Raw genomic sequence first — 24,664 nt, 5'->3', positions numbered from 1 at the left:
AGAGCCAGTATCCCAGCCTGTTTCATCCTGATGTCCCTTTAGAGCTTTCTCGCTCTTAGGTGAGGGATATCTTTGGTGAGTGTGTTCTGACGGGTGAAGTTCTAGGACTATCTTCTCAGCACTGATCCCTATACTGAGGGTGGGATCCTATCTTTTTCCATCTGTCATGGGGCCCTCCCCACTTCTTTTTTTGGGCCCTTTTCTTATATAAGACAATAGATAATTTTTTTCTGTATAATTTCCTATCTTTGAATATATTCTCATCTTTGACCATTTTTCCCTAATGCCGTTTTCTACCTTCATCACAGGCTGTTTACATTGTTAAATTTTGGCTAGGGTCATACGGTTTTAAAAAATATCTGACTGGACATAAAGCATGTATATAAAATAATACATATAAGATACATGCTTCCTGGGGCACCTGGGTGGGTGGTGGCTCAGTGGCTGAGTGTCTGCCTTTGGCTCAGGTCATAATCTTAGTTCCTGGGATCGAGTCCCACATCACGCTCTGCAAAGGGAGCCTGCTTCTGCTTCTCCCTCTGCCTATGTCTCTGTCTCTCTCTGTGTCTCTCATGAATAAATAAAATCGTTAAAAAAAAAAAAGATATGTGCTTCTTCCTGAAGTGCATCTTATATGAGGTAGATGGGATAGTTAGAGGTGAACTTTCTGTGTTTGGCTAGGAATGTCATTACTTTATCCCTATGGAGGAAAGATAGATTCCTAAGTTGACTAATTTCCTTTCGAAACTTTGAACATATTCTTATTGCTTCAAATGTCAAAGTTTCACACTATAGAATCTCCATTTGGTTCTTTTTAGTAGTTGGTTCTATTTCTCTGTTGAGGTTTCCTGTGCATTTATTATGAACATACTTTCCTTTATGTCCTTGAGCACAGTTATCATAGCTACGTTAAAAACCTTTTCCTCAATTCTATAATTTGGGACATCTCACGGTTGTTCTCCTTTGACAGCTTTTTCTTTTGAGTATAATTTGTGTTTTTCTCTTTCTTTACATATTGAGTAGTTTGGGATAGTATCTTAGACAATTTGAATAATACGCCGTAGAAGCTCTGAATTCTGTGATGCTTCTACAAAGAGTGTGATTTTTCTTAAAGCAGGCAGTTAACTTGGTTGAACTCCAACTGCAAACTATCTCCCCTGTAGTGAGAGACAGATGAATTCTCAGTTTTGTTCTTTTAGCCTAAACTGAGCTACTTGGGAGTTGGCACTATGCAGCCAAACTGAGGCAAAGTTTATACACAGAACTTGAGGTTCCTCCCTCCCTGACACTTGCCTTTCTGAGATTTCCTGTCTCTCCTTCTACTTTGTGTTTCCTTCAAACTCTGCTTCTTCAAGCTAGTGATACTCTGCGGTTTCTATCTGAATTTTAGCTACGCTACATGGTGCAGCCCAGGATGCGGTCCTAAGCCAGCGACTAACCTAGCGCCACCCCTTCTCTTAGCTGGTGCTTTCATACCTCGCCCAGAATCTGTAATTGTTTTCTGTGGAGGCTTGATTCAATAGGGGCTACTTGACAATTACTGGAAGTGAAAACTTTTGTTGCCTCCGTTACTCCTACTGTTAGCTATGAGTGAAATCATCAACGCTTTATAGGTAATCTGTATTCTTCTTAAAGTTGGTTTTAGTATTTTCTCCTTGTTTTTGATGTTCTGCCATTGAAATGAACTAAAATGTGTCTACGTGTTGATTAATTTTATATAGTCTTCTTGACTCTTGAGATTGGTTCTCCCAGAAGTTCTGGAAAATTCTTGGCCATTATTTATTTGAATATGGTCTTTTCACACTATCTCTATTTGCTCCTTAAATAACATGCATTTGAACTTTTATCACTCCATTCTCTGTTAGATTTCCATTTCTTAGACTCTCCAGATTAGTTACTGAGAAGTTTCTTCAGCTTTGTCTTCCAATTTTCTACCCAACTGTATCTAATATGTCAGGTAATGTTTCCATTAAAGTTTTCATTTCACTTACTCTGATTCTTTGTGAAATAGATGCAAGAAATTTGGACAGTGGTTTGTTCTGTTCTTAGACTTTTATTCTTTATTTCTTCAACCATATTAAATACAAAAATTTGACCTTGGCAACTGATAATTACACAATCTGCTGTCTTTGTGTATGTAATTATGAATTTTATTTTTTCTGAAGTTTGCTTAAGATGGTTTAATCATGAATTTGATGATCCCATACTGTGAACTTCTATTCCCTAGGACTTTAAGTCCATTAAGGACTTTGTGCAAAGAGGCTCCAATCCAGAGACAAACTGTATTTGTATTGTAAACACAATGTGGAATCATTATAAACAGTTTCTAGCTTAGACTTATTTCAGTCACAGAGTTGGTATGAACTCCAGCCCCACACCTGGGTGATTTTTGGATCTAAGGCTAGGAATTTTAGGGGAGACTGCTTTTTTTCTTCCTAACCCAGATCCAAGATGAAGATAGGCATATCTTCTTCTGTGGAATTGTTTTCTTCTTGTTCACCCACTGAGGACGCCTGAGTCACAGAGTTACCCAACTTTGCTCTGTGCTGTAGTTCCAGACTTTGTCTCCAGTTACCATACTACCAAAATGAAATGGTCTCATTTATATTCCTTCTGCATTTTCCTCAGTTCTAACTTTCTATCTGTGTATCTCAGAACTTTCAAAGAGACTGGCACAGCATATACTAAAGAATAATTTTTGAGCTCAGAATGGAATATTCTGCACAACTCATGGACCCCTGGTAAACAGTACACCCCAGGGGCAAGAGATACTATCTTCCAAACCCCTTCAACATATCCTCCCCTCCACTCTCTCCTACTTACCTTTATCTAGCTTATCCTAAACTAACAAATGCATCTATAATTTTAGTAAGTCACCACTAAAACTTTAATAACTATTTATGAACTTTGAGCTACAAAAGTCATTTTTAGTTAGTATTCCCACCCATAATTATGTGTTCCTCTATAATTCCTTAGAGCTTAAAATTCTGAACATACTTTTCCTTCTAGTAACTGAGTCACCAAATACCATTCAATAGAAGCTGATACAATTAGTACCTACTATTGTTAATTACTTAGGTTCGGCTAGGAACTTTCCTTGCTTCTTAACCCTTTAGTTCATTGATACAACAAAATGTATTAAATACCTGCTATGTGCCAGAATTTTCCTAAAAATAAAATTTCAAATGTTCATTTCATGCCATATTCAAGAGGCTGTAAAAAAGATAATAGAACTTTATACATAAAATGTTTGATATTCTTGATTTGATGTCTTTAGGTTCCCAAACAACCTAATGTTAGAATGTATAATCTCCTGCTTCCTGCCTACATATAAATATCATTGCTTTAAGCATAGGAAGCCTGAATCTTGTTCATACAAATAAGAGAAAACTAACTAAAAACTCATTTTCCTTACATAATTAGAGTGGTATCAAAGTTCAACAATTTTCTAGGATTACTAGATATAAACAGGTGATATTAGATCACAGAATGAACAGAATAGCAAATTCTTTTTTATTTGATTTGCTTTTGAAATTAACGAAGCTGCAATACATACAGTAAATTAATCTACAGACTACATTCTGAATCAAGGGTGGCTGACATTGCTATCAAAAAGAATGTCCAGGGCAACCCCAGTGGCGCAGCAGTTTGGCGCCACCTGTAGCGTGGGGTGTGATCCTGGAGACTCAGGAGTCCCACGTCAGGCTCCCTGCATGGAGCCTGCTTCTCCCTCTGCCTGTGTCTCTACCTCTCTCTCTCTCTCTCTCTCTCTGTCTCTCATGAATAAATAAAATCTTAAAAAAAAAAGAATGTCCAGTTTGTAAATCTAGGAAGGATTGAAATATAGCAATTAAGATAATATGAGGGCTTTTTTTTTAACCATCAACTCCATTATATTACTATAGGAATCTCATTTACTTTGAATCAAGAACTTCAAAAGTTTCATAGAAAAATCCACCCTAAACTCTAATTTATGATAAAATAATGTCACCTTAAACAGAAATTTATAAATTTAATATAACACCAAAAAGTACATCTTATGTTACACTCCTCCATAATATTTGAGTAAATGCTCATTCATTCTCCTTGTTTCTAGCTAATGTGTTTGATGTTTTCAGAAAATGCCATTATGACATTAAGTAAACAAAATGACAAATGAAAGCACAGAAAAATGTATTTAGAGATTTGATTGAAGAATCTGTGGACTTCATGCTATTATGCTTTCAAACACACTAGCTGAAGTGTAGTATCTCTCTATAACCCCAAATGACTAGGAATAGATGAGAGCCTACCATTCTCACCTCTATGGGAAAAGGGGAAAATGCATCTAATCTGTAGCTTTATTTTTTCTAACATCTTGTAGACCATTTTGTTAATTCTACTAAGTTCAATTTTCTCCTTGTATATATCATTTAAAAATATTTTCTGACAACGGAATCATGAGGGTTTTAGAATTTTAATAATATTGACCATATATTCAAACTTGAAATATAATCCCTCCAGAAAAAATTTAATAAAATTATGGACAAGACTATATCCTTTGTACATTCTTGCACAATTAATTAAAGCATCAAACCCAGAAAAAAATGGAAAGAAAATCCTCATACTTACACATGGGCAAGGTTTGACAGCATCACTTGGAAAAAATCCAACCTCTCCAGATGCTAAATTTCTACCCTAAATTAGGGGGAAAAAATAACAGATTTAAGAACCCATTTACTACAAATGATAATCTCGTAATGCTGTGTACATAGTGTCATTACTCAGAATCTTCAGAATAAGTTACGTTTTATCCAGTCCTAAACATGAAGTTATTTACTATGGCTCAGGAAAGAAAAGCAGAAGCAGAGAGGTTGTACAATTATTAAACTTTACATGTTGTTTGTTTCAGATGGTAATTATGAAATAAGAATTCAAGTTTGACTTTCTAAACTATGATTCAATCTTGTTAACTTTACATTCCTCAATCCAATATAGAGATAATCGCATATTTGATCTATTTTATATTCGCTAATACAAGAACATACACTGGTTTTGTGCATGCTCACAATTAATTAGAAATGGGATTTAAATGGTTGCTATTGGTATCTTTAACAGAACTCTTAAGAACATTCCTCCAACAAGATAGGAGGCATTTCAAGACTTGTGGAAACATGATATGAAGTTTTAGGTGGTTTTCAGATTTAGGAGAAAGGATAGGATAGGTGACACTAGACAGTCAAGGTGTTGGAGGAAAGGACTGTAAGTTAAAATGACATTGTAAATGAGAAAAGAGGGAAGAAACAAGCAGAATAAGGAAAACTTAAGTGCCAAATAGACCAAAAAAAAAAAAAAAAAAAAAAAAAAGCTTAAGAATTTATTCTTAAAAATCTTTGGTCAAATTCTCTTCTAAAAAACTTCATCAGGGAATGTAAATTGGTACAGCCACTGTGGAAAACAGTATTGAGTTTCCTCAAAAGATTAAAAAATACAAGTACCATATGATCCAGTTATTCCATTACTCATATTTACCCAAAGAAAACAAAAACACTACTTTGAAAAGACATATGCATTCCTGTGTTTACTGCAGCCTTATTTACCATAGCCAAGATACGAAAGCAAACCAATGTCTCTTGATAGATGAACAAAGAAGATGTGGTATATGCATACAATGAAATATTACTAAAGCATAAAAACTGGATGTGATCTTGCCATCTGTGACAACATGGGTGGGTCTGGAGGGTATTATGCTAAATGCAATGTCATACAGAGAAAGACAAATGCCATATGATTTCACTTATATGCAGAACCTAAAAAAAATGAATAAACAAAAAGCAGAACCCATAAATACAGAGAAGTGGTCATTTCCAGGGGAAAGAGGTTAGGGTTAGGGGCATGAGCAAAATGGGTGATGGTGAGTAGGAGAGAGAGGCTTCCAGTTATGGAATGAGTAAGTCACCAGAACAGAAGGTACAGCATAGGGAGTACAGTCAATGGTACTGTAACAGTGTTGTATGGTGGCAGATGGTAGCTACGCTTGTACACTTGCGGTGAGCACAGCAGAACATACAGACCTGTCAAAACACTATGTTGCACACCTGAAACAACGTAACATTCTGTTTTACTTCACACACACAAAATCAGATGACACTAAACCTACAATTGTTTCCCTTTTGCAGAAAGACCAACTATACTCAAACTGGAACTGGAGGGTATTATGCTGAGTAGAAGTAAGTCAATCGGAGAAGGACAAATATTATATGGTTTCACTTATATGGGGAATATAAAAAATAGGGAAAGAGATCATAGGGGAAAGAAGAGAAAATGAATGGAAAAAATCAGAAAGGGTGACAGAACATGAGAGACTCCTAACTCTGTGAAACAAACAAGTGGTAGTGGAAAGGGAGGTGGGCGGGGGGAATGGGGTGACAGGCACTGAGGGGGGCACTTGACGGGATGAGGACTGGGTGTTATACTAGACGTTGGCAAATCAAACTAAAAAAAAAATACATTAAAAAAACCCACACTGCAACAATCACAACATGTAATTAAAAAGTTCTTGGGAGATTGTCTTCTTGCCCAAAAATTGGGCTTATTTTTATTTACTATTTAATAATTGCTTCTTCTCAGTAGTTGAGATGAGTAAATAGCATTATGACTGGATGTTACATGCTCAGTTATTTTTGACAAAGAAAAGTAACAAAAAACTATCAGCAAATATTTCCCTCTAGAAACAGTATCCTTTTGTGCCCAAGGCAAATTTCACAAAGTGAATTAAAGAATTAATTAAAGAAAAGGATGAAGAGGAGGAAGGAGAGAAAGAAAAAATGGGAAGGGGCAGCAGGGCAGTGGGAAAGAGGGAGGGGAAGTGTAGCAGGAAAGGGGGAAGGGCCAGAGGAAGGGAAATGACAGAAAAAAGAAGAGGAAGGGTGGGGTTCAATTAAATAACCAAGCAAAGAGAAGATGTTTGTTTGGGCAAGATTCTAAAACTATACTGTACTCACATATCAGAAAAAAGGTAAATGAACAAGTAGAATATGCATTCATTTATTCAACAAATACAGCATCTAATATTAATTTGGTTAGGCACTTAGGAAAATGCAAAAATTCATAAACCAGTTCCCGTTTCCCCCTATCTTTTTGGAGCAAAGACAGGTATGCACATAATTTTATACAAGATGGAAAAGACTAAATAAATACTGTTAGGTGCAGAGGAGAGGCTATGGAAATTGGAAGGGTGGTTTCAGTATTAGGGGTTTGCCTGAAAGCTACATGGAAAGGGGGGCACATGAATATAAAATGTGGGTTTGAACACACAGAGATGGAAATGGAGGGGAACATTCTGAAGACAAAATAAAGCATAAGAAAGGCATAGGGGCATGAAAGTGTAGGTTGTACATAGGAAACACAAGCAGAATCTAATAATGGCTTACACTTAGTGCACCCACCGCTCTGTGCATTTCATTATCCATACAGTGATCCTTTGCAGTACGCCCATCACAGTCCCCATTTTATAGGTGAGGAAGTTAAATGATCACGCCATGATCACAGAGCTAGCAATTGACAGAACCAGAGTTCAAATTCAGATGTTCCAACTTCAGAGCTTGGCACTGCCTTTCTACACAACATTAGACTCATAAGGAGGAAGGAGGGACATAGAGGTAAAAGGTGGCCCCTTTATCACTGGTGAGGGGATTTCAGTGAAGGGGGTATGTGCTTTAGAAGAAGTACACTGGCATCAGTGTGCAAGCTGGCTTGTAGGTGGGCAAGGCTTGGTAGGTGAGAGTATCATTAGAGAATTGTGTCATGGTAAGGGAGGAGGGGGGACCGATGTTGGGATGTTGGGAGACATTACGGCACTAGAGTCTAGGGGCTTGCCTGGGGAGTGGGTGAGGAAGAGAAGAGCATGGGAGTTGAAGAATAGGGGAAAGTCAAGGATGGGGGTGATCACATAGGCCATCCAAACACATAACCCAAATGCAGACAGCAATTATACAGAGGGGAAACTTCAAATCAATGGGACAAGGCGATCATAGAAGGAAATGTAGACAGAAAATGATAAAAGATAGAACTTACAGGAATAAGTCTAAGTAGGAGGCAGGAAGGAGGCACCAGGAGGAGAGTCAGAGACTAGAGGGTATTGAGAACACAGTGGTTATAAGGTAGGAATGCAGTGCTATTCTCATTCAACTGCATTGAGTGCTTTATGTCTTTTCAGCATGACACTGAGGTATAAGTAAATCGGTATGATATCTGGGGACTTTACACCTAGCCGGACCTTTCTGCAGAGACCAACTGCAAAGCTACTTGAGTACAACGTATATGGGTATGTGGGTGGGGACCGTACATGAAAGGAAGCTCAGAAGAGGAAGAGGTAAGGGTGATTGCTTTTAAAAACTAAGATAAGACCTCTGAGAGCACACTAAAGGAAGTCAGTCTATTTTGCAGGGGAGAGGCAACAAGTTGGAAAATTAAGAGCTGTTCTACGAATGGTGAACTGTCAATCCACATTCATCAGAAAAGAACAAATGGTCTTCATCTCTGGAAAGCAGAGTTCAAGAGAAGCAGTGGTGTTTCCTGGCAGCGCATGTTGGCCAACATAATAGCACCTGTTTCCCTAGAACAAAACCGACACGGGTCCCTCTTCTAGATCGATCCTTTCATTATTCGCCACCAGAGCGTGGTTCACACATTACTACCCCGTCATCTCTTCTGTAAATGCAAGTGCAGATTTAATCTCACTCTGTCCTGCGGCACCTCCACAGACTACTAGTAGCATGCTGCCACATGCAGGTCACTATTGCTCTAGATGGCCTTCTCCAGCACTAGGCCAAATTTTTAAAATCCGGAACAATGTCATTTTTTACAAGAGAATGCCAAATGCATAGGATTTAATGAATGTTTGTAATTTGGGGTACTTCTCAATCTCATAGTCACATGTCAGTGAGCAGCATGACCTTAAATTCCTCTTAATTGAAAAGAATAAAATATACCACCCTTTGTTTTCACACAGTCAAGCACTGAGAAAAGAATCGAACTGTTTCTATATAGGAGAATATTCTCACAGCGGCACTGCTTGGCCTATTGCTGACATTTTATAGAAGTAAGCAGTGCGCTGAAGAAGGTAATGCACAAAACAGGGAAAAGGACGTGGGAGGGCAGGCCGGGTGGCTCAGCGGTTTAGTGCCGCCTTCAGCCCAGGGCGTGATCCTGGAGTCCTGGGATCGAGTCCCATATCAGGCTCCCTGCATGGGGCCTGCCTCTCCCTCTGCCTGTGTCGCTACCTCTCTCTCTCTCTTTCTCTGTGTGTGTGTCTCTCATGAATAAATAAATGAAATCTTTAAAGAAAAAGAAAAGGAGGTGGGAACACAAAGAATGTGAGGTTAGAGACACATTAAGGAATTTTATAACTTCTGAAGGTGCACGGATGAGTCTACCTTCCCGGTTGTTTCTCCCTTATAGAACCAAGGGTTCTATCTTAACAGCATGAATGGGATCTGTAACTGTCTTAGACAGAAGAGGAAGAGGCATGGTTGTATGAGAAATGTCCTAAAGCTAGGGTAAACATTCAATTTTCTGTTCAAACCAGGATCTTTTCAGAGGAAAGGGTAGTGACTAATAATATGGCAGGACAAAAGGTATAAATTGGGGCTGTGGGAGGTAAACCAGGTCATATGGTTACTGTATCAAAAACCAGTCTGTTGGGACACCTGGGTGGCTCAGGGCGAGATCCTGGGGTCAAGTTCTCAGTCCCACATCGGGCTCCCCTCCGGGAGCCTGCTTCTCCCTCTGCCTGTGTCTCTGCCTCTGTGTCTCTTGTGAATAAATAAAATCTTTAAAAACAAAACAAAAAAAAATCTTTTCTTTCTCACTACATTTCAAGAACACTATTGGGAGTTTTCTCAGGAGGGGGAAGTTTTCACTACAAACGTCATGCTGAATTGTTTTTTCCTTAATGAAATGCCTTAGCAGTGCAGGTTACATTTCTTTAATGGTCTTAGGCATCCCTTAGATGACAAAGAGGTGAGGGATAATCTAACATATCTTAAAGGATGAATAAAACTGCATTTCCTCACTTATTCCTATGAGATGTCAGTTTTTAGCTACGGGAGATAATATGTGCTGAATTCAATGATTTTCCACTTATTAAGGTAATAACCATCCTACAACATTTGGAAGATTAAAAAACAAAGTAATGTGTAGGAGGAGTGTCTTTGCTTCCCTGGTGGATGTGTGTGGGATGTACATTGATAATTCATTAATGCTAATGGGTGGAACAGCTGCCAATCCCCTATGCGTGGATGGAACAGCAGACTGTAGCTCTGAAATAAACCATTTGCAAAGCCAATGATTCTGTGCACTTTATGTGATGATCTATCTATGAAATTTTTACTAACTTTGACGAGAGAGGCATGCAGCTGAATTTTCTTCTTTGCATTCCTGTGTGGGCATTGTATTCTGGGTCAGATAATCAATGTGTCATTCCTTGTAGGCCTCTTACAAATGCCAGAGATAGGAAATCTTTTAGTTATCCCCCGGCCTAATATTTGTTCTTGTGAGTCCCTTAACATCTTCAAGGTCAATCTGAAAACGTTCCTCTTTCATAGTTACATGTCATCTGATGTACCACACAGTACTATCTTTATATGCATTTATTCTGCAGGGCATTCTCTTTATTATGTGATGAGACTTTTGTAAATCTAACAGTACAGGTTGATTCATTCTTATGAAAATATTTTTTTTGGAAAGTATCTGAGTAAATAAGTTATGGGCTATATATGGTAAGAACAAATGTACCTTTATAATTTTCATTAAATAAAATCGAGCAGATACAAAGCAAAATAATATTAAATAATAATTCATAAAATAATGCCTTCTGTCCTGAAAAAAGTAAGTTGCTTCCTGGAGAAAAATCTATCAAACTAAAATTATTGATAACTTCACTGAAATTCTTGAACATCACAAATACAAATGCATACTCAGACACTTCCTTATTTCTGACTAGCCTTAGATTATAACTATTTTTCATTTTTCTCCAATAAAAATCCACAGTAAACCATAATGAATTAAAACAACATTAAATTTGCTGGTAGAAATGGTATTGACAATCTACCTATACAGAGAAAAACAATGCACGCTAGTATGGCAGAGCTAAAACTGCTTTTTTAAAACTCATAGACAAGGACGGCTTAAAATGACAGAGCATACCCTCCAAAAATCTTAATCATAAATTGCTTGGCTCCTGACTTTGCAAAAAAAAAAAAAAAAAAAAAAAAAAGGAGAAGAATTGCTTTAAGAAGAATACAGTGTCTTTTCCCTGTGGCTCATTTATCCCCTTAATACCACCTGGATTGGAGCTTTAATGCACTCCTGCAATAGCACTGAACAATTTGAAACAGATGTGGAAAGCTGAATTTAAAAGGGGAAGATTAATGGTTATTTATGAGGGATTGGAAATTTTCCCAAGTTACAATGCCCTAAACACTTTCAACGTATGCATGAAGGTGCTGTGGAGATTATTAAGCAATTCATCCCACATGGGGAATGGCCAGAGCACCTGTCACCTTACCCAGTCCTCTCTCATTGTCAGAAATGCACAGCCCGGGTATGTGGGGAAGACGACCTGCAGGGAAGCCATGAATTATGGGAATACAGGCAAATATACAAATTAGTTTATTGACCAGATGGATGAATGGATGATGGATAGCTTGCACCAAGCACTATTTTTAGAAGTATTCGGACAGGTGTGAGTAGATGCAATAGAACCAAAGGACAGGAAAAGGAGGGAAGACCAGGACAAAGACCCTGTCTGAAATCAACCTTTGGTAAGGAGCAGCTGCCACTATATTATAACCATTGTTATCAGTTAATTATACATCAGGGCTAGTTCTTGGAAAACACAGAAAATTGCTATGAGAGAAATCTATTTCTGGCTCTGCCATAAAACAAAAACAAAAACAAAAACAAAAACAAAACAACAAAAACAAAAAAACCTGTGTAACCTTAGGCAAATTTCAATGGTAAAACAAATATGATGACAACATCTGCCAAACATGCCTTAAGGGGTAATAAAGGATTAAAGAATTAACATGTCTAAAAACATTTGATGATTGCTAAAAATAACTATTTTCTATTTTTTCCACAATACTGCTTTTTGATTCCTTCCAACCACTTTTATCACTTCTACTATTTTGTTGGCTATTCATGTATTATTAAAATAGAAATACCTAGCCCAGTCAATAATCTCACCATCCTCCTTATATTTAGACAAATTTGCTAAGCCACAAGAAACATACTCTCATATATAACTTTCACCTGAACAAGAAATAATACATTTATTTATTTATTTATTTATTTATTTATTTATTTATTTATTTATAGATTTTTTAAATTTATTCATGAGAGACACACAGAGAGAGGCAGAGACACAGGCAGAGGGAGAAGCAGGCTCCATGCAAGGAGCCTAATGCGGGAATCGATCCCTGGATTCCAGGATCACGCCCTGAGCCAAAGGCAGACGCTCAACCGCTGAGCTACCCAGGCGTCCCGAAATACTATATTTAGATAGCATTTATCTCAAATATGTTAATGTTTTCTTGCAAGTACACATATTCTTTTGTCGCTAACTGCTTTGTATACAATGAGTAAGATGTGCATTTTTCAACCCATGAACAACTTGAAAATTTGTGAAGCATAACTGCATAGGATTATACTGAATGGTCATTACAATGAATTCCAAAATATTCATGCACATACACACAGAGAAGAATAAAACCACTTTTTTCATTTGCTAGTTAAAAGAGAATAGAATTTTTAACTTTTGTCCCATGCATAAACTCCTAGTTTTTCAAAAGCCTATATAAAATTCATATTCCTAACCTAGTTCATCTGTAGTTAAGTGGCTGTCATAGGCTTAGAATTCCAAACAACTTAAAAAAAAACAAAAAACACTTGTATCTTGGTCCAGGATCTGTGAAATTAAATTTAACTTTGATTTATAAGGGTTTATAACTGCAACAAGTTATCAAAACATATGACAAAAGCCTCAATTATAATTGATGGGTTTTCTGAATACACAAAAAATTGTTTGTTTACTACATCACTGAGATTTTGGCAGAAAGAAGTGTCAAAAACTAAAAAAAAAAAAAAAAATTAAAAATTGTGATGTACACTAAGAGAAAACCCACTAAAGAGCCATAAGCCATATTTCTACGCTTACTATGTGTGAGATGAATATAATAGCAGAATGAGATTTTTGCAGAACATTTTTCTTATTATCCAAAAAAATGTATTCTGTGGGGTTTCTGGATTTGTCTAGCAGGGAAGGGAGGAACAATCTAGTTTTGGGTGTCTTGAGGCTTTTCCACTAAGGTCTCACTAGGTAAGATATTGTACGTGATATAGTCCTATATCAAAATTTTATAACTGTGTTTCTTGTGAAGTAAACAAGAGGATACTTTGGATGAAAGAAAAACTTAGCAAGCAAAAACCAATCTGAATGCAGGTAAATCTAATCCCAAGTGGTTACTTAATACAAAATCTGGAAAGAACAAGGATCTACTGCTCTTGGAAGAAATCCTATTTGAGGAGAGGCCATATAACCCAAAAAGTAAACCAGCTTGACAAAGTTCCAAAATACAGATATTTCTTTTTCTAATCCTGGCAGGCAACTAATGGATGTTTTCTTACCCTTGGTGATTTTAATCTTATGTATCACAAAGGAGATATCCTGAGTAATAGCACCAAATACATCAAATGCTCGTGGCAGCATTATTTTTAAAGAATTCACTTTTCTACTAAGAACAAAATTAATGCTTTATTGAAAAGGATGCTGACTACTTGTTATGTATGAGGCATTATGCTATATACTTAGGAGATTAAGAATGACTAAACATGGTTATGATCTTCAAGGATCTCATTCAGATTATGTTGGTTCCTTAATTAGCTTTTGCTTTGGTTACTTTCATAGATTTTTGCAGAATTTTGGACTAAAGAAAAAAACTTAAGCGGTAATAATTTGATATGGATAGACAGGAGCCTGATGTTCTATTCCTACCCTTCTGATCCTTGAGTAAGTCATTTAACCTTTTATGGCTTCAATATTCTCACCAGTGAAATGATAGGATTTGGCCCCCAATTTTCTTTTTTGACCCAAGAATTTCTGAGGTCTCTTTTAACACCAGAGTTCTTTGCTTATAGTTCTCCAGTCAGTTATCACTACTGATCCACAAATTCTTAATTAGGGATATTATGTGTCAAGTAATTTACTCTGGTTGCACTTATTTATAGAAGATAAAGACATTTCAGGTCCTAAATGACTTTCAATTTACCTCGGTGTGAAGTCCTCTATTTTCCAGGGTACACAGATTGACTTGTTAGAAATTACATTCATTCACTCTTCAGGAATTCTGGTTACCAAGAATAATTAAAATCCAATATACGTTATAATTTTATAAATTATTTGGATCAAAGTCTTGAGGGCCTATGCCTGTGCACACTCTACTGAAACCACTTGTGGTGTCAAACCAACAGTCCTATCAGATGTAATTGCAGATTGGTGGTCCACTGAAGGTATTCTGGATTGACACACATTTATAGTAACTACGGGAGAATGCAGCTTCTATGGTAATGAAACAACAGAAGACAATGTACCACACCAGAAGTCCTGAGAACTGTCCCCTTAATAATGTTGCTTTCTATTGGGAAATAGAACAGGGTGCTCCTTAGACAGCGGTGTCCTCCTCTAGGCACGTGATCACCTACATTTTGCCTTGTCCCAAACACAGGAAAAGCACAAGTGAAGAGCTGTTAACCAAAAATGCCCATCTTGAGAGTTAACAATTAGGACCTCACCGACTTTGTCAGGAGGCTTGCCAATTCCCACAATACAGTCTGTACACTTGGAAACATTCCTGCAAACTCAGTTTCTGATCTATTCAATCAAAGCCAGTTGGCAATCACCCAGGGAGAATGTTTCTTATGGGCCTTCACTAATGTCTATTATCGTCTATAATCATCTCTCCCGGGCCTTCCCTGTTCTATTATAGCCACGCTCTGCCGTTTCTTTTTCCCTGTAATTAGGCACCCTAATTTAACGCAATATTTTGAGGTAAACACCTGTCAAAATAAAGGTCTTATGATTGCATGACATACTACTTCCAAATAAGCTGTGCTACTTTCACATAGCTTTTTACCCCTGCACATCCACAATTTCAATTCTGCTGTGGCTGCTCCTGACTTTATAACAAGGGACAGGCAAGTGGTGAGAAGCAGTCAGACACAAAGCCAAGGTCAACTAAAGAACACCTTGAAACTATGCTCCAGCAATGCCTAAAAATGGTATCCCTGTGATAATAAAAACCAAGTTCAGGATTTCATAAGGAAATGCTCTGGGATAGGATTCTAGACGGGGAAAAACACAGTTCCCAGAGATTTTTATCCTATGGTTTATAATGCCAAAGCAATGAGCCTTTCAGTGTCAAGAATCAGTTTTCTTAACAAAAATTTGATTCTTTCAAAAACTTCTGGTTTGTGTTATTTGCCTCTGATTAGCCTGGCACCTGAATTTTAGATGAGGAGAAAAAAATAACATAGTTTCAGAAAATTCTATTGTAGCTAATATTCCTGTGTGGTCTAGAAGAAATTAGAAAAGTCTCTTAATGTAGAGCAAAGAAAAAGATTCCTTTGAAATGATTTGGCAGGGAGAGACGGCAGGAGAAAAGACCTGCAAAGTCTACTCCACTGTTCCTCCCTTCCCAGACCTCAGAGGTTTCTGGGCAGATCTTGTGTTACAGGAGAGACTGCTTAAGGCTTTCAACACAAAAGGTCAATAGTTCCTACAGTGGAGTCCACAAGCAAGCAAACCATTCGCTAAGCAAAGTTTGTTTTCTGCAAACCCCTGTCTCATTTTCCTTCCTATTCTTCACTCTGCTTGAGACATCTTAGGCCTTCCTCATTTAACTTGGCTCTGACAAAAGGGCTCATGATTTTACCCTGTTTATTTACATGAACTATTCCCTTCAGAATTTATCACTTGTGCTTTTATGTCTAATTAGAAGTAAAAAGTTTAATATCTGATTAAAGAAATTTCAAGAATTGGAATAGGAATTGGGAGGGCAGGGTGGTCTTCTATGAGCCTACATGTATTAGTGGGACTGTTCATATTAAACGTGGGTACGATGAAATTTTTAAAAACAATCATTTTCCCACTTCTGGAAAATGGAGCTTATCTTTCAGAATCATGAGCCATTATGCAGCAATATACTGTCCTCCTTTTCAATTTTCTTTCAGGTTTACTTCCTATGATTTTTGTAATACCCTTGTCAGTCACTTAGGTATTAAAATCCCCATATCATAGATGAGGAAGTTGAGGACATAAGGTTAAATAGCTTTAAGACTATTCTGAGAGAATAAATTTAACTCTGACAAGATGAATGAATATTTTAATGGTCTTTAAGATAACACCATAAAGTATCATTTGAATTCATAAACAATGAATTTGAAAACTTGTAAATAACATATTACAGAAATAGCAGCTCTGAACAGAATTATTCATTCTATGCTAGGCTCTAGAGATAAAGAGATGTAAAGTATGGTTCTTATCTTGACTGCTCTACCTAAGCAGGGAGAAGAATGAACAGACCATGAGGATACACAAGTGTTATGATAGAAACTCTTCAGTTAAGAGAAGACATCAAATGAGGTTATCCCACCATCAAGGATTTAGCTAAGAGAACAGGAAGTAGAATGGAAAATTCAGACATAAGGTAAAATATGAATCAATAGCTAAAGGTATGAAAAAACATGTCCTCTATGAAAAAGCTTCTCCTCACATGAACCACTTTTTTTCTCCAGGTTAGAATGAAGAAATCTATTTAAAAAAGTGTGCTGGGACCATCTGAATGGTCAATTATAAGCAGCAGAACTGTAATCAGTGTGCCAAAAATATATACTTTTATCCATAGTTGCCTCTGCTAAATATAGCAGGCATATGGGAAATAAAATTTCTTGACATGGTAAACTAAGACAAGGGTTCACCTATTGCGTGCAAACATTACAACTGTGCTTTAAGGCTAAGATGGTAGCAAAGGGAATTTTTTCAAAAATTTTTTTAAAAATTTAATTTAGTTAACATATAGAGTATTATTAGTTTCAAGGGTAGAATTTAATGATTCATCAGTTGCATATAACACCTAGTGCTCATTATATCAAGTGCCCTCCTTAATGCCCATCACTCAATTACATTATGCCCTACTCAGCTCCCCTCCAGTAACCCTCAGTTTGTTTCCTATAATTAAGGGTCTCTTATGGGAAGAATGAAACTGGACCATTGTCTATCACCATCCATAAAAATAGACTCAAAATAGATGAAATACCTAAATGTGAGATAGGAATCCTTCAAAATCCTAGAGGAGAACACAGGCAGTAAGCTATCTGACCTCAGCCACAGCGACTTCTTACTAGACAGGTCTCCAAAGGTAAGGGAAACAAAGGCAAAAATGAACTATTGGGACTTCATCAAGATAAAAAGCTTTTGTACAGCAAAAGAAACAGTCAACAAAACCAAAAGACAACCTACAGAATGGGAGAAGATATTTGCAAATGTCTTATCAGATATAGGGCTAGTATACAAAAATCTATAAAGAACTTATCAAACTCAACACGCAAAGAACAAGTAATCCAATCAAGAAATGGGCAGAAGACATAAACAGACATTTCTCCAAAGAAGACATACACATGGCCAACAGACCCATGAAAAAATGCTTCACATCACTTGGCATCAGGGAAATAGAAATCAAAACCACAATGAGATACTACCTCACACCAGTCAGAATGGTAAAATTATTAAGTCAGGAAACAACAGAATTTGGTGAGGATGCAGAGAAGGGAGAACCTTCTTACACTGTTGGTGGGAATGCAAGCTCGTATAGCCACTCTGGAAAACAGTATGGAGGTTCCTCAAAAAGTTGAAAGTAGAGCTACCCTATGACCCAGCAATTGCACTACTGAATTTACTCCAAAGATACAAATGTAGTGATCTGAAGGGGCACCTGCACCCCAATGTTTATAGCAGCAATTTCCACAATTGCCAAACTATGGAAATAGCCCAGATGTCCATCAACAGATAAATGGCTAAAGAAGAGGTGGTACATATGTATACACCACACACACACACACACACACACACACACACACACACAAACATGAAAATAGTGGAATACTACCCAGCCATCAAAAAAGAAATCTGGTCATTTGCAATGGTATGGGTAGAACTAGAGGATATTATGCTAAGCAAAATAAACCAATCAGAGAAAGACACTTATCCTATGATCTCACTTATATGTGGATTTTTTTTTATTTTTTAAAGATTATTTATTTATTCATAGAGACACACACAGAGAGAGAGAGAGAGAGAGAGAGGCAGAGACACAGGCAGAGGGAGAAGCAGGCACCATGCAGAGAGCCTGATGTGGGACTCAATCCAGGGTCTCCAGGATCATGCCCTAGGCTGCAGGCCACGCTAAACTGCTGCACCACCGGGGCTGCCCTTATATGTGGAATTTAAGAAATAAAACAGACGATCATAGGGAAGAGAGGAAAAAAATAAAACAGGACAAAATCAGAGAGGGATACAAAACCATAAGAAATTCTTAATCATAGAAAATAAACTGAGGTTTGCTGGAAGGGAGATGGGTGGGGGGTGGGTAACTGGGTGACAGACATAAAGGAAGGCACGTGATGTAATGAGCACTGGGTGTTATATAAGACTGATGAATCACTGACCTCTACCTCTGAAACCAATAATACACTGTATGTTAATTAACTGAATTTACATAAAAGTTTCATATGGTTTGCAAAGGGGAAGTTAACACCTTCTTGCACCTGGCCAAGTCAAGAGCCACCCCTCCCCTAGGCTCCTTGCCTCTGGGGGCATTGTGAATAGGAATGCCTCCCTCCAGAGAATCTGTCAAATTCTCTCCAAGCTCAACTTATTTTTTGACTTTTCAGTTTTTCCTTTAAGGCAGAGTTAAAAAAAAAAATTAAAGCAAAAACTTCTACATAAAGCAATGCAGTGTTTCCTGATTATTCTACAAAAGAACTAAACTGCCTTTTAAAACATGTTTTCTTTGGAGGTGTTAAAAATTATAAATGATTCTCCTAAAACAAAGGTAGGAGAGTCTAACGTATAGAACTAAGGCAGGAGATCAGAAGTCTGAAAAAAGAGTCTAATTTTAATTCTGCAAATGCCACCTTACATAGATGGATGATAAATCTGGCCCTTTAAAACCACAATTCTAATTTACCCTCTTTATGGAGATTTCTGTGAATTAATCAGAATGTGTGTAAAAACATTTTCACTCCTTAGAATAAAGATCATGTAGATGCATGATTTGTAAGTGTGAAGTATCACAACTATTTTCTAGGTTATTTAACTTTCATTATGGATAAAAATATATATTTTTGGCACACTGATTACAGTTCCACTGCTTATAATTGCCTTTTGGTTCCAATTAGCTTACAGAATTCTCCCTGTGGAACATTTGGGGATTCATAAATGACAATGGAGCAAATAAAACCCCATGATATAGGACACAGGATCCTCATTGTTTCATAAGCTTTATTCTAAGAAAAAAAACACATAAAGCTCTCTACTGTAAAAAGAAAAAAAAAAAGACCCCATAGATGGCATGGTATAATTTTATATTTGCTTGATTCTTTCTCTTGCTCTCTTTCCCTCTCTGATAAGTATAATTTGTATCTCTTCTGGGTAAATAAAGTTTCTGATAGGAATAGTCTCTCTCAGCATGAAGGATGTTCTCCTTCATTACTAAGCCCTTATTATCACATACTGAAACAACTTTAAAGCAACAGGTTTATCATCAGTCCAATGACACGATCAGAATGGTTCCATATGTTACTCTCAGGAAAATCTATGCCTTACACCTGCATTAGGAAATGTACTCTAAATGGCCAATTTCCTCTTTTACATTCATTTCACTTGAAGACAATTTTATGGAACTTTCAAGGAAAGAGAAGACAACAGAGACGACAAGAAAAAGCTGCCAGAATGAATCCCTTCAATGCAAGGACTGAACAGAGAATATTTTTACAGCTCAATTGTCAACTCATTGTTTGAAAGAAGTTATAATGAAAATGCAGATACCCACTCACTTCGATAGCATTAGAAATTACTGTTGTTATAATAATAATACAGACTAGACTATAGTAGCTATTCATAGAAAGTTCCTGATAGAAAGTGGAGGATAATTTGTATTCTCTGGACACAGAGTATGTAGAAAACATGACAGTCTACAATAAAATCCAACTTTCTACACTAATGAATGAAGTGACTCACTTGAAAAAACAGAGGGGAAAACAGTTTAGTTTTAAAAGCATAATTTCTTGAAAATTTCCAAATAAGCCAAAGCACTTAACTAGTACAAAAATCATTTCTGAAATTCAAATGCAAAGCCACTGTGACATCACAATAATTAATCTATATTGTTATCCAATATAGATTAGCATTTAACTTTTACACATATTTGTAACAATATGATTATATAACATGATTAACTCAAAACTCAACATGGAAACCACTCATCCCCTATCCTGAGCATTGGTCATTCCTTAGGTCATTGAGACACAAGGTTAGAAACCAGCTGTCTTTTTTGTGATTGTCCCGGTACAAGACACAAAGTCAGACACAAAGTACTTGGACAGATGAATAATAGGTGTTACTATTTAATAAGCATTGGGGCCCTAGGCTTTTTCATATATCATTTATTTTATTCTGTATGCATTTTACAGATGATAAAACTGAGGCCTTTATAAAACATTTCACAGATGATAAAACAGAGTGATCTATGTAAGGTCATGATGCCAATAGATGGTAGAATCAGGAACTGATACTCAGCAAAATGAGCTACAATTTCCTAAATAATAACACAGAAAAGAAAAACAATTTACTTTTCTGGTACTAATTATGTGCAATCTCAAATGAGACCAAATCAATTGGGCAGGAACCAAAAAGGATGTGCCTAAAAACTATCTTCTCAGAACCAATTAGATACATACATACACACACGCACAAGAATATATGTGTGTGTATTTATAAGTGTGTGTGTTTGTGTGTGTGTATATTTATATATATATATCTCTCCCCAGTGCAGTCACACCCTTTAGGATGCAAATCATAAAGTACTTGTCTTCTTTGAATATGAATATCAACAAATGAATGTACATGGATCCACTGAACGCAAACCTACAAACTCCTGTAACTTTAAAGGATCAAAACAGCAACATTCTTTACACATTTAGACTCAATACAGAGGAAAGATTTTTTTTTCAGAAATCTTTAAAACATGTCATCCTGAATCATGCCATTGAGTAAATATACAGAGCAAGTACACATTCAGACCAGTTTCCGACATATACCTTCCATACGTACAGTTTATAAAACAAAAGCAGATTTTATCATGATACCCATTGGAGAATTACAAGATGTGAACTACCTTTTGAATCAAAGAAAACATTTTTATCAAGTTCAGTATGAAGTTTATGGTGAGTATATTTTAATTGCACGTTAGTTCTTTGAAATATTCCATTTGGTAACTATCAGACACAAAGTATTGAGTTCATTGTAACACCTTATCTTGCAGCTACACTTAATAAGTTGGTTTGCTACAAATGACCAATGAGTAAGCTGGAAATAATGTCATAACTCCATGAAATCAATTGGATCACCCTAGTCAATGGCTTATATTACATTTATCTAGGGTTCTACTGAACCCAGACCAATTGTACCCTGATCTCTGGGAGTGGGGTTGTGTGTTGACATTATTGCAAGGCCCCCAGATAACTCAGAGTTATGAGCACAGCTCTGTTCCAGCCCCTGTCCTACTACAGATGAAGAAACTAAGCCACATAGTGATTAAGTAACTTGACCCAAACCATACAGCTAGTAGGCTACAGACGCATGACTTGAATCAGGTTCTCTCATACTGCTACTGCTCCTTTCAATAAGGCTAGAATCTGATGCCTAAAAAAATCCTTTGACTGGCTAAGAAGTACCCATAAGATAATTCTGATACATGCTACATCCTAGTTGAAAACATTTGATGAACTTTAAATTATCTCTGAAAATTCAAACATATTGCTAGCTCCCAGGAAGCATGAATGGATCTCCTAAAGACAGGAGACAAAATGTCAAACCAATAATTGGAGTTGATAATTGAAATGTGAGTGGTGTCTGAGTAGTGGGTATAGAGCTGACACTCAATATATATTCGCTGATCTGAAATAAATGTGCTAATTGTTTTTTCTCTGTTCTAGATATTAGCCTTACTTGTTCCTATCAGCCATCATCCCCTCAACAGATATACACGTGCATTTTGTCATACAATAGTCTCATTTATCTTACAATTTTCCTGAGAATTTCCAAAGCCATTATAACATCATAGCAGAAAAGCTTCATGTTTCCAGGCTGTTGAGAGGAAATGACAAATAATAATGTCTTTCTTATCATCTAAAAAGAATTGGAGGCAATATAATTTAGTAAAAAGAACACTGAGCTTCCAGTTCTTCATGTAAAGAGCTTACAAGTCATCACTCTGCCTAACAAGTAAAACAATGAACAGATTGAAAAAAATCAACATCTCTTGGATCCATAAGAGAGGGGAGGACACAGGACAAACCTCAGCCCCCAGGATTAGACAGACTGGCAAATACAGGGAGTCACAGCTTACCAGAGCAGAGGCTCACCAGCAGAACTGCTGTGGGATCCAGTGTCAGTGCTGGGGTAGGAAAACCTCAACTTACATTGACAAATTGCTGAGGGTTCAGTGCTTACAACTCTGAGAGTTAAACACTCCAGGGGGAGCAGTCATAGGGGAACTCCACAATATTGTAAGACTATCCTTAGGAGCTGGGCCAGATTCATACAATAAATATGGAAGAAAAATCCCCAGCTCCTGACAGAGGGAGGGGAAAAGGCACTCTGCTCTTTTATTATTTTTTTAAGACTTGTTTGTTTATTTGAGGGCAGGATCGAGGGGCAGAGGGAGAGGAAGAAGGAAACCAGCATACTCCCTAATGAGCAGGGAGTCCCACACGTAGGGCTGGATCTCACAACCCTGAGATCATGCCCTGAGCTGAAATCAAGTCAGTTGCTCAACCCACGGAGCCACTCAGGTGTTCCCATTCTGCTCTTCTTAATAAGATATGCCCTCAGGAAAAACTAGTTAATGGAAGCCTGACCTGCTAGGGTATTATCAGAGTCTAACTTACCTGGGGAAAGGAAATACTCAACTCTAGCTCACTTTCCTCTTCTGGTCCCACCACTGCAGCAAGAAAACAAAACTGGCAAAAAGCACTTGTGAAGTTCATTGTCCAGAGGCATAGGCTCATTACTAGACTGAGACCTAATCATAGGGACCACAGAATGCTTCTCCTCTTCTGCATCTCACCATATCACTAAGCTCTCTATTCAGCAGCTCCTTTCACCCAGTACATCATGTCTGCCTATCAAGAAAAAAAAAAAACTACAAGGAATACCCATAGGCAAAAAAACACAATTTGAAGAGACACAGAAAGAAAGCATCAGAAGCACATATGCAGGAATATTATAATTACCATACCAGTAATTTAAAACAAATGTAATTAATATGCTAAGGGCTCTAATGGAGAAAGTGGGCATCATCATGTAAGAATAGATGGGCAATGTGAGTAGAGAGGTATCAATTCTAACAGAGAACCAAAAATACTAGAGATAAAAAAAAACACTGTAACAGAAATGAAGAATGCTTCTTACAGTCTAATTAGTAGACTGGACATGGCCAAGAAAAGAGTCTCTGACCTTGAGATCATCTCAATAGTAACTGTCAAAGTGAAGAACTAAGAGGGGAAAAAAAAAAAAAAAAAACCACAGAAATTCAAGACCTGGTGGAAAACTACACAAGATTAATATGCACCTAACAAGAATATCAGAAGAAGAAAGAGAATAAATACCCGAAGCAATAATGACCGAGATTTGCTCAAATTAATGCTAGACACTGAACCCAAGATTCAGGAAGCTCAGAGAAAAGAGAGCAAGATAAATACAAAAAACCCCACCTAAGTATATTCATTTCAAACTACAGAAACCCAAAGATAAAAAAAAAAAATCCTACAAGAAGCCAGTTAAACAATAACAAATGCACCTCACCTATAAAGGAACAAAGATGTATAGACTTTTCCTCAGAAACTATGCAAGCAAGAAGAGAGTGGAGTGAAATATTTATTTAAAGTGTTGAGAGGAAAAAGCTACCAACTTCAAATTCTCTGCCTAACAAAATTATTCAAAAGTGAAGAACAAATCAAGACCTCAGACAACAAAAATTACATGAATTTGTTGGCAAAGCAGATCTACCTTGCAAGAAACATTAAAGGACATCTTTAGAGAGAATGAAAATAATATTGGTCAGAAACCTGGATCTACTTGAAAAAAGGAAGAGTATCAAAGAAGAAATAAGTGAAGGTAAAATAAAAATTTTATTTTTATTCATAATTAATCTAACAGGGAACTGTTCAAAAGAATAACAGCAACAGTATATTCAACTATATATATGCTCATATCTATATATGCTTATATATATTATTTACATAATATGTACATAAATATATATGCTATGTATATTCATATATAAGT

At 36.9% G+C, this 24,664-nt stretch overlaps 1 protein-coding gene across 4 annotated transcripts in view; it reads right to left on the bottom strand.

The window, feature by feature from the left end:
• Window positions 1–24,664, bottom strand: part of VAV3 (vav guanine nucleotide exchange factor 3) — a 352,019-nt gene that overhangs the window by 37,325 nt on the left and 290,030 nt on the right. For all 4 annotated transcript variants that reach the window (XM_025417450.3, XM_035717928.2, XM_035717929.2 and 1 more), the window contains exon 21: window positions 4,612–4,677. In XM_025417450.3, the coding sequence (XP_025273235.1) occupies window positions 4,612–4,677 (66 nt within the window). The remainder of the gene's footprint in view (window positions 1–4,611; window positions 4,678–24,664) is intronic.

Source organism: Canis lupus, chromosome 6 (genome assembly GCF_003254725.2).
Source record: "Canis lupus dingo isolate Sandy chromosome 6, ASM325472v2, whole genome shotgun sequence".
In the NCBI taxonomy this organism is placed as follows: Eukaryota; Metazoa; Chordata; class Mammalia; order Carnivora; family Canidae; genus Canis; species Canis lupus.
Note: the sequence above shows the minus strand (reverse complement) of the source record. Positions and strands in the feature narration are given on the sequence as shown.